The sequence below is a fragment of the Marmota marmota genome, unplaced genomic scaffold (assembly GCF_001458135.2).
Source record: "Marmota marmota marmota unplaced genomic scaffold, marMar, whole genome shotgun sequence".
In the NCBI taxonomy this organism is placed as follows: domain Eukaryota; kingdom Metazoa; phylum Chordata; class Mammalia; order Rodentia; family Sciuridae; genus Marmota; species Marmota marmota.
Window position 1 is genome coordinate 50,874,663 of NW_025999842.1, and position 16,481 is coordinate 50,891,143.

General features: G+C 39.5%; 1 protein-coding gene across 1 annotated transcript in view; it reads right to left on the reverse strand.

The window, feature by feature from the left end:
- Positions 1–16,121, reverse strand: part of Sgk1 (serum/glucocorticoid regulated kinase 1) — a 105,364-nt gene extending 89,243 nt beyond the window's left edge. The window contains exon 1 of the mRNA XM_048798596.1: positions 15,763–16,121. Coding sequence (XP_048654553.1) covers positions 15,763–15,831 — 69 coding nt within the window. The 5' untranslated portion in view covers positions 15,832–16,121. The remainder of the gene's footprint in view (positions 1–15,762) is intronic.
- Between the last annotated feature and the right edge of the window lie 360 nt (positions 16,122–16,481).

The window sequence follows — 16,481 nt, forward strand, 5'->3', positions numbered from 1 at the left end:
CAGTGTCATCAGTTGGTCTGGGTCTTCTGATCTGTGTGACTGTGGGGGCAATTATTCATGCCCTCTGGTGCTCCATAGCCTTGTTTGTAAGGCAAGGCTAAGGACACCTGTGTTCCTGAGTTGTGAGTAATGAGGGAGAGACGATCATTAAAGACTTTGTAAATTAAGTGCTCTGGGAATGCTACGTATGCTACTATATCATAATCAATCAATAAAGGGCAGTTATTACTATAAATCAGTGCTCACTAAGAGTCAAAGAGGAGTTTAAAGAGAGCAACCTGTGTAATCCATGGTAGCTGGGTAAGCAACGTGGATCACATGGAATTATGGCTGGCTCTGGAAAACTGTATAGAATTGATCTAAGTAAAAGAAAGATGAAATGAAAAGAAAGACACAATAGAAATAACAACAGTAATCATCTGAAAGAATAAGAGGTTTTATCACCATGAAGCAGGAAGCTGGCTTGTGATGTCTTGTCTGCAGCTTCTCTATGTAAATGAGGCTCTAGGCAAGGTCTTGCCTTGCCTATGCCATGCTTCTTCAGGGAAATCTCCTACCATTGCAAAGTTGTTAATTTGTCTAAAGTGCAGTGAATTCTTCATGAGAAGGCTAAACAAAGGAAGGGCAGGGAAAGAAGATAAGGGGAGCGAGGAGTAAAGACCAGGTAAAAGTTGGTAGCATTGTCAGGTGTTGCATGCCTGTAATCCCCGCCTCTGGGGAGGCTGAGGCATGAGGATTGTATTGAGGCCAGCCTCAGCAATTTAGCAAGATCCTGCCTCAAAGAAAAAAATTAAAAGGCCTGGGGATGAAACTCAGTGGTAGAAACACTTGTTGAGCATGAACAAGTACCTGGATTTGATCCCCAGTAATGCAAAAACAAACAAAAAACATGGTAGTAGCTTACACTGAGGTGTAGGTCCTGTACATATTGAAAAAGGAATTTAAAAAATATTATGTGTTGGAGGAAAACTCATCAGGATGTGTTGATGAATTGCATTAATATTGGAAGAAAAGGAGAGAGGAATACTTTTCAGATTTCTGACTCTAACAAAGCAGTAGTGGGAGTTGCAGTTACTGAAATTGGGAAAATTGAGAAAGAAATAGTTAGGAAGCAAAAATCAAAGAGTTCAGTTTTGAAGAATGATTAGTTCAAGATATTTTTGATAAATTTCAATGGGGCTATTAAGCAGGCAACTGGGAAGAAACATTCTGGCATTGCAAGAATTGATAAACTTATGAAAGTTAGTGGATTATATTTAAAGTACAGGAATGAATGAACTTGTGTATTAGGGAGTGGGAAGGTGGGGGTTGGAGAGTACATGGGAAAGTGAGAAAGATAGAAAACGGGATAAGAAGAATAAGATAGAAAGAGATGGAGAGGAGGCCTATAAGCCAAAGGATGAGCCTGAGCCACACTTTTATCAGTAGTAGGAAGAGCCTCAAAGGAAACCAAGAATCCACCCAGAGGTCGAGGATGACCTGGGGCATGTGCCACAGAAATGGCAAGTGAGCTTTTCATGAGAGGAGTAGCCCTCAGGGAGGCCAGTGAGAAAGGGGAAGTCAAGGACAAAAAGAAGATGAAAGAACTTGATCTTAAAAGTCAAAGAAAACAGATGAAATGCTTCCCAATACTGTTTTCAAGCCTTTAATGAGAAATATTTTAGTGAACAGGAGCAATGAAAGGATTTTAAAGATATTTCAGAGTGTTGATGAGTCACTTGAATTATGATTTTGAATTTCAAATGGATTTCAAGTCCTGACTTGGCAAGGCAGATTAGAAAACAAAACTTCTTATTAAATTTTTAAAATTTATTAAATTCGGTAGAATCTCATCAGAAACCACTTATATGTCCTCAGAAGAAATACCCAAATACTTATGCCTTACATATAATCGGTTATTAATGAGATTCTATGCAATTCAGTAAACTTAATATGGTTGAATAGAATTTGGGGAATTACATTATATTTTGGTGGGACACTTAGGAAACATTCCTATAGCTGTTCTTTGAGTCCAAATAAATGGCTTACCTTGAATACGTGAGATAAGAAATCTACCCTTGAATGTTATCTATGACTCAGTGATTAATTTCATCTGATGCAAGTATCTTCAGGAAGGAAACCTAGTTTGGAGAGGTCCTTCAGATTTTAGAACTTAATTTCTTCCATAGGTGATGGCTATCATCATAGGAATGCATTACCAGGATGATTATCTACTTGTAATGTTTGAAACTAACCCTTGATCATTGTTTTTTTGCTTTTCTATTTATATTACATGCTTTCTCCTCCACTCCCAAAAACATTGGAGGCAGTTTACAACATAACAGGAGAGTTAAAATAAAAATACAAGATTAAAATCAAACTCAGCAACTGGGAAGTTATTTTTAAAGACTTGTCTAATTTGTTCGCTGAAATTTACCTTTAAATTTAGCTTGAGTTTCCTGGCAACTGGAGCAAGCCTAAGGGATTATCTCATGCTAAAAGCGATTCCTTAAAAAAAAAATACAGATCTTTAACCTACAATTACATTATGAGAATAATTTATTCCATGATCCCCTTCATAGGGAACAGTAAATGGTAGAAGAGACAATGCCTTCAAATGACATGCTATTTAGAATACAAATGTGTCTTAGATGATGGAATTTTAAGATAAACTAAACAGAATAAAATGCAAAGGACTTTTTATTTCCATGTGGGTTTTTATTTTATTTTATTTTTTTTAGATTTACTCTTATTTCTTCTTTGGAGATAGAATTTTATATCTTTTTTTTTAAAGCTGTTTTCTTAAATCTCGAAAGCTCTGCCATAAATTTCAATTTTCATAATTGCTTATCTTTTTGTTTCAACAAGTATTTATTGATAATCTTCCAGGAGCCAGGTCCTTAATGTGTATTTGTAAGTAAAAGAGAAAGAAGGTGCCTGCCCTCATAGAGCTCATAGCCCTGGTGGACATTTAATTAAAAAGCTATACAAATATGTAATTATAAACTGGCAAGTGCCATAAAAAGGTACACAGGCCCATAAAGAACACATAAAGGGGGAGAAGATCCAAGTTGCTAAAAAGGAGTGTGGCCGGGGGAGTGAAGGAGACATGTCATTTTTTTATATTCCTTTCCAACCTTAATGCCTGACACATAAATATTCTTAATTCATGTTGATTGTTGATGTTGAGAATATTAAGGGAAATTGGGGTGAATTTCAACCATCCTTCTGAAATAATTCAAAATCTTTTGTTGTGAGAATAATGACTTTCTTTCCTTTTTTTTTTTTTTTTGTACCAGGAATTGAACTCAAGGGTGTTCAACTAAGCCTTATCCCAGGCTCTTTTTATTTTTATTTTTCAAGACAGGTCTAAGTTGCTTAGGGCTTTGTTTAATTGCTGAGGCTGACCTTGAACTTGTGATCCTCCTGCCTCAGCCTCCTGAGTCACCAAGATTACAGGTGTGCATGAACAATGAATTTAGGAAGGAAGACATTAGGAATTAGTATTTCTCTGATTTTTAGAAAAGAATAAAATATACACTGCAAGAGATAACTGGCAAGGGATTGAATGAAAAAATCACAATCTGAAATTCTGTCTGAGATTAGTTCTGAAGAGTTAATCTCAAGAGACTAATTCAACATGTTCATTTTGTGCTGGAAGCCCAATTACTAGCAATGTCTTTGCCATCTTATTAGTGACAATGTAGAGAAAATTTGGGCCTTTTTATGTAAAAGTTGATTAACAGACAAATAAATTAGATACTGTTGCTCTGCCAAAGCTCATAACTAAGGCCCTATGTAGGAGGAGTGCCAGGTCTTAGTTGTTAATCTTTGAGGTCAAGTGGTTGAATGGGAAAACTGTTACATCAGTGTTCTTGGAGAAAATCATTCACCGATTGCTATTATTTAGTTGTGAGCTTTTAAAAGTTATTAGGCATGCTATCAGCCATCTAATTTCCTAAACTTTATTATATAACATTTAGCAGCACTTCTCCCCATGCCAATTACTCAGTTCTACCTCATTACCCATCCTCCTTTTTTGTAAAACTGTCTTGCCTGAGCTGGGTGTGGTGGTTCACGCTTACAATCCTAGCAATTTGGGAGGTGGAAGCAGAATTCCAAGTTGGAGGTCAGCATCAGCAATTTATTGAGACCCTCAGCAATTTATCAAAATCCTGTCTCAAAAAAAATAATAATAAAATAAAATAAAAAGGACTGGAGATGTAGCTCAGTGGTAAAGTACCCCTGGGTTAAATCCTCAGTACTTTAAAAGAAAAATCTTCTTGCCCAAGAAAAATCTTCTTGCCTCTTTGTTCCACTTGAGGCTCTGTAGTGTGTGTGTGTGTGTGTGTGTGTGTGTGTGTGTGTATGCAATATTTGATGCTTCCTACAGTCTAATAATTTTAAAAGAAAACTACCTTTGAGTCTATCTTGCTGCAGATGCTTCATTTCAGATAAAAATAGGACTTCAATGGTCAGTAAGGGGAATACTTCTGTTACGGGTGCAGTTGTTCCTCCAACTTATATATTGAAGTCCTAACCCCAACACTCATAATGTGGCTGTGTTAACTGGCTTTAAGTCACTGAGACAAAAATACTCATGATAATCAACGTATATAGAGGAAAGGTTTATTTTGGCTTATACTTTCAGAAATCTCAGTTGGATGATCACTTGACCCAGTTGTCTTTGAGACTGTGGCAAAGCAGGGTATCATGGCAGAAGCAATGTGGCAGAGGAAACTCCTTACATCTTAGCAACCAGGGAGCAGAAGAGAGACAGGAAGGTGCTGGGGTCCCAACATCCCCTTCAAGGGCACACCCCCGAAGACCTAATTTCCTTCCACTAGGTTCTTCTTAAAGGCTCCACTGATTCCCAACATGCCACAGGCTGGAAACCAACCCTTCAATATATACATAGTCTTTGAGGGACACTCAAGATTTTCACTTGGAGACAGGATTTTTTACAGAGGTATTCAAGTGAAAATGAGGTTATGGGGGGGGCTGTAATCCAATATGATTGATCTTCTTATAAAAAAGGTAAATTTGGACAGATATATGCAGACATATAATCCCTGTATGAAGACATGAGGAGAAGATGATCACCTATAAGCTAAGCAGGGAGGCTTGGAATAGATGCTCTCTCATAGCACCTAGAGGGGACCAGGCCTGTTGACACCTTGATCTCAGATTTCTGGCCTCCATAATTTTGAGATAATAAATTTTGTAGTTTAACTCATCCATCCAGTGTGTGGTACTTTGTAAAGAGTAGCCCCTCACAAACTAATACAACCTCTATTTTCTTGTTAAAATTAAAGATATTTTCTGTAAATGTGTCACTTCTTATCCAAAAATGCATTAGAAATTCTGTAATTTACCTCCATAAGTTTCCTAAATATCATATCTTTGATAATATCTCTTAATTTCTTTTCTTTTCTCTCTCTCTCTCTCTCTCTCTCTCTCTCTGTATATGTGTGTGTGTGTGTATGTGTTGTTGTTGTTGTTGTTGTTATTACTGGGAATTGAACCCAGGGATTCTTTACCACTAAGCTACATCCCTAGCATTTTTAGTATTTTTAAAATATTTTTAAACTTTGAGATAGTGGCTCACTGAGTTGCCCAGGCTGGCCTCAAATTTGTGATCCTCCTGTCTCAGTCTACAAAGTCACTGGGATTGCATGCATGTGCCACCACACCTGCTCTCTCTTAATTTCATAAAGTTTGTAATTTCATTAAACATTCTTTGGTACATTATTAGTATTTCCTTATTAATCATAGTAAAATTTATGTAAAAGATATGGGTATTTACAAATTATGTTCTCCAATTTGTTTCAAGGGCATTTACAAAACTTCTTGCTGGAGGGGAAACACAGTGGTTAGAGTGCATGCTTAGTGTGCACAAACCCTAGGTTTATGCCCCTAAACAAACAGTAGTAATAATAATAATAATTTATATTTAATATCATAAAGTGCAAAATTATTCATCAAATGGAGCCCAGTTTAGTGTTTAATGCTCAAATCTAGTTTCTATCAAGCCTAACCAAAGTATAATTTCATTACCTGCTTTTGAGTACATTAATTCATTAAAGGATTAGCTACTGCTTCTTTGCTTTTTTTAGTTGGAATGTCAAACAGCACTGATTGAAGCAATAAAAATTCCCTCCATGATTTTCTTTAAATTCTTGCTTCTCTTCATGAATACTGCTTATTAACCTAAGTCATGATATTACAATTGCATGTAATACCTCATCTTCAAACTCCTTGACTAAGTTGTCTTTAAGTCATCAAACATCTATTGTGGGTCTGCTATGTACTAGGTATAAAGACAAAGTTCTGTGTGAGACAGATATGGTCCTGCCTTGAGTCTCCAGTCTTGAGTCTCCAGTCTCCAGATTTCAGAGAAGCCAAGTGAGCCTCACGAGAGAGTTCTTTTGAATGTCTTTAATTTTGTATTATCTTTGCCAGGTGACACGCACACACCTATAATTCCAGAAACTCAAGACACTGAGGCAGGAGAATCACAAGCTTGAGGACAGCCTCAGTAATAACAAAGTGCAAGACTCTGCCTCAAAATAAGAAATGAAAAGGATTGTGGATTTAATTCAGTCATAAAGCACATGTGGGCTTACTCTCCATTGCTAAAAAAAAAAAAAGATGGGAGGGTTTGTATTACCTCTCCAGTATTTTTTTAACTTCATTCTAATCGTTTTTACAGTTGTTTTATAATTCATTATAGTTATACACAGAAGTGGGGTTCATTTTGATATAAGTGCATGTGACATAGTTTGCTCCATTTTAATACCTAGTACATCCTCTTTCACCCTAATCTTTTAAACCACCTTAGAAGTTATATATTCACTTTTTTTCATATTTTTTCTATATTATAATCCAAATATGCACTAGCCCAGAAAGACTCAGCATTCTAAGGAAATTAGTTGACTTTCAGAAAATTTAATCTGAAATTTTTTACCTGTGAGAAAAAAATATATCCACAGATAATAAATGTTTTTTTAAACATTTAAACAAACAAACAAACACTTATTTCTAATTCTCAAATCCTTAACTTTTATTTCTTGTCCCTCCTTAACATTTTAAAATTTTGGTCCTACAAGGACTTGATTCTAAATGTTTTAACGATTCAGGGAATCCTTTTTATCTTGCTATTTCTAGAAACCAAAATCTTTGAGCTATCCAGGTCTTGCATACTGGCTGACCTCACTGCAACAGACTTGGGGATAGCGAGATGCTCCTGCAGCCACTGGGTTAGGACATGAATTCTTTGTTCTATATGGCATGAGTCTAGGGGAATTCACTTAATTTTTGTCTTTTTGCTTTGTTATAAGCTTATCCTCTAGAGATGACGGGAGGGAGGTGGGGGGTGAGGAAGAGGAGGAGGAGGAGCAAGAGGGAGAGGGGGAGGAGGAAGAGGGATACCACATGACTAGTCATTTCCCCAAGCAAATGGTGTTTTGGGTGAATGCCCTGACCTAGGAAGGAAAAAGAGGCCAAGGTGACCCCCAGTGCGACAGAAGTAGCTACATGGACTCTTCCCAGAAAAATGTCACTGCAGACTCTAGAAAGCACTTAGAATACTATTTTGGCAGCTTACACTAAGTGAAGATTCTCCTCCTGTTCTAGTTACATCTTTGATTTTCATTCCTCTTGTAAACATTTATGAAGTCATTTCAGAATGTTGAGGAGAAATAGGTGTGAGAGTAAACAAACTGTAATAGTAGTCCCTTCTCCAAAGGCTGGAGCAGCTGCAGGAGGATACCAAAACAGCACGAAGACTTGCCTTACTGTTTGCTTGTCCTTGCCTCCTCCTCCTCCCACTGTCCCTCCTTCTCCTCCTTCTTCCACAAATGATCTTTTATAAATTTGCCAGCATATATGTGCAGTCTGCCAGAGAACCTGGCCCCTTGCTGGGTTAGCCTCCTCTGAGACCAAGAACAAGGCTCAGCGAAGCACCAAGGTAGGTCACTGCACCTGTTCTTATTTCTGAACTAGAAGGATGCTCTGGGGTTAAGGTCCAGAACAGTTTGCATTTCCAGTCGGAAGGAGGTAGATCTCTAGAGATGTCATGCATATTTTTTCAGTGAAAGCACTTTAAGGAAACTGCCATCTGCACTTTCTTCATTCCTGGTGTGGAACAAGTCTTCATCCTCACATTGATGAGTATTCAACAGTTCCACACTCAGAGAGTTGACAAGCCAGAAGCTCCGGCTTTTGTTAGGAGGAAGGAGCCAGGATCCAACCTGAAGGTTAGAAGCCTTCTCTACTCATATTAGGCATGTTGATATTTACCATCTAACATTGGACTTATGTCTAAAACAATTAGCTGGCATGTGTTTTTAAAACATCACACTAAAAATATGCTTCCAAACAAATAAAAATAAAAATATGCTCCCACAATATTTCGTCTAATGAACTCTCTTAAGCTTGCCCTAAATTACTAATTAAACTTTTCTATTGATCTGATGCCCTTTACAATTCTTCCCCTTGTGCTTTCATAAACAGAAATATCCAACTGGGGACAAGCTCATCTATGGAGCCTCCCCCTACATAACTCTGCTTGACCTGGTGATTACAGATCATAAAGTACTAGTGAGCTCCAAATCTCTCTCCCCTCAGTGTTGGATATGGCACTCACAATTTAGCATCTGTTCTTTAAAAGTGGAACAGTGTCAAGGAACTCTGAGCAGAGAAAGAGCCTACCACAGGACTTTGCTGAGAGATGCTAAGGAGACAAAATAGCCATTTCATGGAAACCACTCATCATCTACATTCTGAAGTCCTGGAGGCTCATTCCCCAAAATAGTCAGACCCAGTCAACAGAGCTCACCCTTGCTCCAGTCCAAAGCCTCCAAGCTTTGCAGTCAATGTGGAAAAACCATCTTGAGCTCAATCTCTTCTTTACACTCCATCGTCCCTAAGACCACATTGAATCACGAAGAAAAATAGGCAGGAGGTGCAGCTCAGTGGTGGAGGACATGCTTAATATGTCAAGATGTAACAGTGTCCACTTTATGCTTTGAATATATATCCCTTGCTGCTTTAAAACTGACCTGTTTTTTTCCCTCCCTAATCTTCTCCTCCCTGGTCTTCTTCTACCTAATCTCTCCTTACTAAATATGATTTCTTTGAATAATTTTTTAAAAAAACTGTTCTCTCTGGAGGGCTGAATCATAGCCTCTAGGACAGGGGTCCCCCATGTTTCTCCTTTGCTAGCAAAGCAACAAAACTCTTTTTTTTCCCTCAATATCATGTACTCATTATTGGATTGGCAGGGGGACAAGACTGAATTTTCTGTAACAAGAGCGCTGGGTTCAGTCTTCAACATCAAATAAACAAGCCTGGTGGCACATGTCTATAATCCCAGTGACTCAGGAGGCTGAGACAGGAGGATAACAAGTTTGGGGCTAACCTTAGCAACTTAATGAGGTTCTAAGCAACATTGTGAGATGCTGTCTATAAAAGGTCTGAGCATGTAGTTCATAGTTAAACACCCTTGGGTTTAATCACCAGTGTCAAAAATCAAAAACAAAAATAGCAATAAAAAATCCTTAAAAAACAAAATGACATACACACTCACACACACAAAACCCATAAAAACCAAAAATTGAAAGAACTTTTCAGAATTCTAGGTGGAAGAATACATAATGGAGATACCATGTAATACTGAAGTCAGTAATTTATATTAATGTAAAATTAGAAGGGACAGCTGGGGTGGTGGCACACACCCACAATCTCAGCAACTCGGGAGACGGAGGCAGGAGGATCGCAAGTTCTAGGAAAGCAACTTAGGCCCTAAGCAGACCAGGTTTCAAAATAAAAAGGGCTGAAGTAGCTCAGTGGTAAAACCCCTCTGGGTTAAATCCCTAGTACAGGAAGAGAGAGAGAGAGACAGACAGACAGATAGACAGACATTAGTGAATCACTATGTCTGTCTTGTTTGGACTGACAGGAGAAACAATGTGCATAAGTTGTGATATAGACACTGGATAAGCAAACAAACCGAGGTCAAATTCCTTAAAATACCTGCCAGTTGCTAAGGGGTAGTGAAAACTTGTCCCTGACAGATTTAAATTACTTTTTAGTCTTCATTTATATGGAAGCACAGAACTAGAATTTATTAGGTTCCTAAGCCACTAACCTGTTCAAAGAAAGTAAGGAGAAGGAGAAGCCTTAGGGACAAGTTAATACAAAGATTCACTCTTCAACTTATGAATCCTTTCATTTAACAAACACACTTTGACAAGTAGGGAGGCATGGTGCAGTAGGTAGCCAGTTCTCCGTTCCTAGGGACCTTCCCACCCCAGAGAGCTGCAGACTAATAAATAGTGCAGGGCAGGTGGGCTCCGTGCTGTGCTGGGGGAGCATGCCAGAAAGGTCTAGGAAAAAACTCCGATGTTAGCTACTTTTGAAGAAAGCATGGTGGAAGTTACTGGGGTCTGTACCATGTTTCCAGGAAGTATGACCAAATGCATTTTGTAGAAATCTAAGACTTCAGATTTGTTACAAAGTATTCCTGCTGCACTTGGAAGTCACTTAGAAAACATACCTCCTCTCCATAGCTATGGGAGGCCGGTGTGGTGGGAAGGGGAATTGTCTCTGGACAGTGGACATAAATACATTGTCCAGTGAGGACAGCCAGCCTGGGACAATATTGGTGTCACAGTAGTGTATTCCAATGACATACATGTTAAGACTGGTGGAGTTAAAGCTGACTGCCTGAGTTTAAATTCGGCTACAGTTTTTCTCAGGTCTGTGACATTCAATAAGTTACTTATCCTCTCTGACTCTCATTTCCTTAGTGAGGAAATGAGTCTTAGGGGGGTGATTGTGAGGATCACATAAGCAGAGGGCTTAGGACAGTGCCTGACAGTGCCTGAGCTTAGTAAGTGATCAATAAATACCCTCTTCAGAAGACATTGAGGTTTCCCATAAGAAAAGGACCTTTATTTTTCAATTCAGATGATTTAAGCAGACTTAATAGAATAGTAAAGGGAAATAAAATGTAAAAGGATGGTGTTTGTGGAACAGTGGTAAAGAATACTGCAGAGGGGCTGAATTTCAATCTCAGCTCTGTGAGAATAAACACCCTAACGGACTGAAACCCTTTGTTTCCTTTTCTCTATCATTGTTAAAGAAAGGAGGAAGCCACATAGTCACACCTTTCCACTTCTCTGATCCACACCCTGGATTGTTTAATGTTACCAGAGACCAGATGTATAGTGGTCAAGGAAGGACGCAGAGCTTGGATCCAAACCCTGATCCTGCCCTCACCAGCTATGTGACTTAGGGCTGGCTCCTTAACCCTACCATACTTTTTTCATCTGTGAAATTGAGATCATAATAGTACCTACTTTTGGCTTTTTGTATGTGAGAATTTAAATACGTAGTGTACTTAGAGCTCTTAGTGCCCCACAAGATCAGTGCCACATAGTGACTGTGATTAAAAAATCTATTGCTATGAAAGAACAATACAAGGAATTGTTTAAATGTGCATAGTCATGAAATACTGAGTCAAGGCAAGTGTCTTGTCAAAGTTGGTAGTCTCTAGGCAGTTCATCCCACGAAAAAAATATTGCATTTTTGTCCTAACCCTATTCATTGAAAATGAATGAGATGTGAAATTCTTCACTCGTTTGATGGCACAATGAAGAGGCTTCTAGATGTGCCGGGAAGCCCTAAACATGAAGCTCAGCTTAGCCCTATTCAAATTCCAGCAGGCAATTTGTTTTTCAGGTACTAGGTTTTCTTTTCTCTTTTTGGTACTGAGGATTGAACCCTGGGGTGCTCTGCCACGGAGCTGTATCCCTAGATACTTTCCATTTTTAATTTGGACACAGGGTCTCACTAAGTTGCAGAGGCTGGCCTTAAACTCAGCCTCCAGAGTTGCTGGGATTATAGGCATGGACTACCGTGCCTGGCAGGCACTAGGTTTTCATATCTTTAAACAGGGAGGTCAATGAGGGGATTTTTGAAGTTCATTCCAAATCTCAAATTCAATATGGCTAGATATTCTTTGAAATTTGATAAAGGTAATGTAACCTTTCAAATTTCTTTGAAATTTGATAAAGGTAATGTAACCTGACTATACACACACCTAGTGTATTTCCAAAAAGAATTATCAAGTTCAAGATGATGTCATTTTCCTGTGTTTTTGGAGTCATTATGTAAGAATCTGAGCCATGACCAACTCTTTAAATCCATGAAAATGGATTACTTTTAGCAGGATTGATACTTTTTAAAGCTCCGGGATTGTCAGAAGAAAACTGATAAGGACATTTGCCCACTCATCTTAAATGAATTTTTGGAGACTCAAAGAATAAAACATAACCCATACACATTTAGTGTTAATTTATCATTAACACGTAGAGAATAAAAGTAGGATTCTTATCTAGTTTAGCTTAGCAATTCTCAGCTAAATGAAATTAAGCTGATTTAGTCCAGTATTTAGAACTCGAGGGTGAAAAAACATTAAGTCTGGAGGATTTTGTGAGAGTAGCATCAGAACAGCTTTTATTCAGATAAGGTTTCCAAAGTCTACCTGCCCCTACCCCCAGCTGCCTCTGGTCACTGTCACTGCTGAGGGCTACACAGGAGCCATGAGAGGTTTGTTTGCTGAGCCCTGGCTGTCTTAATAGCTTTTAAACATTGGTAGTGGCTTCAGGGAAAAAAAAAAAAAAAAGAGAGAGAGAGAGAGAGAGAGAGAGAGAGGAGGGGCAGAGAGAAAGAGGAGAGACGTGTGGTTTGAAATGAACACATCTGGAACACCAGACTTTCCTTTGGGTCAAACAATTTAAATTTTAGCTCTGCTACTTTTCAGGTATGTGACCTTGGGCCAGTTGTTTAATCTCTCTAAGCTGCACTTTTCACATGTAATTCTTCCTACCTCATGCATAGGGTTACTATGAGGATTAATGAGATAATGCATTAGTATCTGAATCAGTCAGCACAAATAAGCAGTGATGGTGGATAGTCACAGTGCAGGCCAACTATTCTTTTTTGTAGCTTCTCTGTTTCCTTTTCAAATGTCTTAGGCCTAGGCATTAACAACCAAAATTTGGGTCTAATCCTCAGTCTTGCTAGTGAGCCCTCAAAAACCAAGATCTATTCATGATTCAACGTGGGCACTGGACAAAGGTTCATTTTGTAAGACTGTCTAGCTAGGTTAAAAATAAAATATGCAGAAATGTGTGGAGCTTTAACAATAGAACATAGGAAAATGGATAATTCTTGGCTGAAAACAAAGGCATTATAGTATATAAATGTGTATGTAATATCCATAAAAAGGCCCGGAAAGTAGCAATATGAGTATGTTAACAGTTACCTCTGGCAAGGGAGGAAAATTGTGGAGGAGGTGAAATACACTTTAGTATTGTTTTAATACTTTACACATTTGTTTGCATTTTTGTTGGTGGATAGTTAAAAAACAAAAGCAAACTAAAACAACAACAAAACGAAAGCAACAAAATCATGGTACAAACTGCAAGGAACACTTAAATGCAAAAATAAACCAAACATGGACTAAAGCAAGGTAGACAAGGATCAAGGAATTTACTCCTGGGGCTGTCAATGACCTGACTAAGTCATATTCTACTTAGCTTTCCTGGAAGAGCAAGGACAGGGGAGAATAAGGAGGGACTTCTGATCCTATCTCTAGCAACTAATAGATCCAGACTAGTAGGCAGGTGGAGTTGCCTGCTGGTTATCTTGGTGCAAACTTCTTTCTTTGTGCAAGTGCTCAAATAAGACATTACTATCAATGTTCTTTGCAAAATTCAAGGTCTGCCAGAGTACTAACTAAAGTATATTGGTAAATTATGCTTTTAAGCAAAATGAAATCAGATGGCAAGTTAGTATTTCCAGTAGTCCATTTCTATGTCAAAGAAAATAATAAGAGATAACTTTTTAAAAAGTCTAAGCCCAGCTACATTGTCATTTCCGGATACCTGACTGAAAGAATTCTAAAATACCCCCAGGGCTGGGAGTGTAGATAAGGAGACATAGCCAAAGGTTGGATCTTAAGCACTGCAAAAAGGAAAAAAACATATATAAATAAGTAAATAAATACCCCCAACACAATGGAATAACTAAACTAGACATGGTATTGTGCCTCTGTAGTCCCAGTTACTTGGCAGGCTTGAGCCTAGGAGTTCCAGACCAGCCTGGGCAGCATAGTGGAGACTTCCTCTCACAAAGAACAACAAAATTTAATATATCCAAAGGAAGTAGAGAGTTTACTATATAAAGGGGCCCTGATATTTTCTACTAACCAAATATCTACTTGTTTTTGGAAATTAATCTGCACAAAAGGCCCTTCACTTGGAAAGAAATATTTTGGAAACCTAAATGGCATTTGGGGAGTTCTGGGAAGTTGCACTGACATACTTCATTCAGCTTTGCAGTCCTCCACTAGTTAGATACCTCACCTGGCACTCTAGCCCCATGAGTTGGTTTCCTTTTGGTTTATACGCATGTGGTTTGGCCCATGGACTTTAGGGGAGATTTTTCTTAACTGATGAGGCACTCAGTCAAGGTGCATGGGAGCCCCTGTTGCCCTTGTGGCTGGGCCTAAGAGGCTGCCAAACCTCCAGGCCTGGTTTCCCAGCTTGCCCATTTGGTGCAGGGAGATAGTCCAGCCCAGCCTATAATTCATTATGTTGTGCTGGGAAGTTAACTGAAGGACTGCATTTCTTAGGCACAGGCGTGGCACAGAAAGGACCTGAATGAAGGCAAGGAAGAATGAATGGAGAGAACCCTTTTGCTAGAATTGCCCTAGGGCATTAAGTAGGATGGGGCAGCTGGAGCTGGAGGAGGCTTCTATTGCTTAAGAAACATTCTCCATAAGAATGTCAGTCATCAATTCTTCTAACAATCATTCATTTCTTACCCCCTACCTGTGTATAAATTTTCAGCATTACAGACCACCAGTGTGGCCATTACAATGAAGTGAGTTTACTGCGGAACATACACGCACACATACACAAAGACATTTGTTCATTTACTACCCATGTAAAATTATTAATAACATGAAGAACAAGGAATTCAAATAAATGTATACAGCAGCATAACCCTGAATTATTACTCAAGTACAGACCACCCCTGTTCTGTCTTTTTAAAAAAGGTGAAAGGTGGATACATTAAGCAAAATCGAGGCAACTTGAAATAGAGGATTTAAATGCTGGATTCCATCATTTCTGTAAAAGGTCACTCTAGTCCTTTGCTATTTATATCATAGATAGAGGCACAGTACATTATTGGCTGAATGGATTTGGAGAGCCAAAGCTGCTGTTTCTGACGAACGAAGATGATAATGCAGCACTGGAGACCGGTGAATGAAAGGTGTGGAAAAGTTGAACCCTTCAAAGATAGGAGAGAGAGAGAGAGAGAGAGAGAGAGAGAGAGAGAGAAACACTACTCAGTCAGCCCTGACTAAATTACTAGCCATAACTGTACATATCACTTCTCTTTGAAACTACCTTGTAATCTTTGTCTTGGCTTTGATTGAGAAACCCCCTTTCCCAGCTCAAACCCTTTTTAAGGCATCTCAGCCCAACCCCCTCCTCCCATTGCAACTCTTGCTAGCCCCCTCCACTTCACCCCACCCGGACAAATTTGAATCAAGGCAAGGACTGTTTTCACCTTGACCACTGCTACCACAAGCAAGGCTTCCATGAAGGGCTGAGCAACAAAACCTTAGTCTTACCCCAGTCGAGCATTCAAAAGCATTTAAGAGAAGCACAGAAAACAAAAGAAACAAACACAACCTGTCCTTACCCGCTTCTTAAAAAATTGAAAGGCTGAGCATTTCTTGACTGGGAATCCATTCATGTCTTTGTTTACCATTTTCCACAGTGAGGAGTTCACAGTTATAGATCCAGGGTGGCACCCGCTTGGTTAGGGCATCTGTTTCCCCGGTTTCCCTCCTGCAAACAGTGAATGAAAAAGGAGCGGGATGGAGAATCCAGCCGGGCTCAGTTCTTCACTCGCACATTCTGCAGCACCAGCTACTGCAGCAACCTCTCCCCACTTTCATTTGCCACCAGCAGTGGCTTTTCTCTTTCCATCATTGCTCCGAAACATAAGCATCACCGCTGCAGGACTCCGGGGGACGGACGGCGGGATACGACAAGTCTCCAGGGAGATGCTCTCGCTGCCACCGGGCTGGAGGTGGGTACCCACCCCGCCCTCAGCTACCTCGCAGTTCCGGGGCCGGCGCTGGAGCGAGTTGCTGCTCCAGGTGATGCGCTTCTGGAGGCTGCTGGAGAGGAGAACTGTTTTTGATTGTGTAAGTTCCAGTGGGAGCTGTAGTTAAGCAGCTGAGAGAAGGAGTAAGAAAGAGCAGAAGCCAGAGGGAGGGAGGGAGAGCCGCGCCAGAAAGGGAGAGGGAGAGAGAAAGCCAGGCTGGGAGAAGCAACGATTCATGCATATCTGAGCAGGAGCAGAAGATGGACCAAAGGCACCACAAGCGCAGGTCGCGCTGGAGAGCAGTTGAG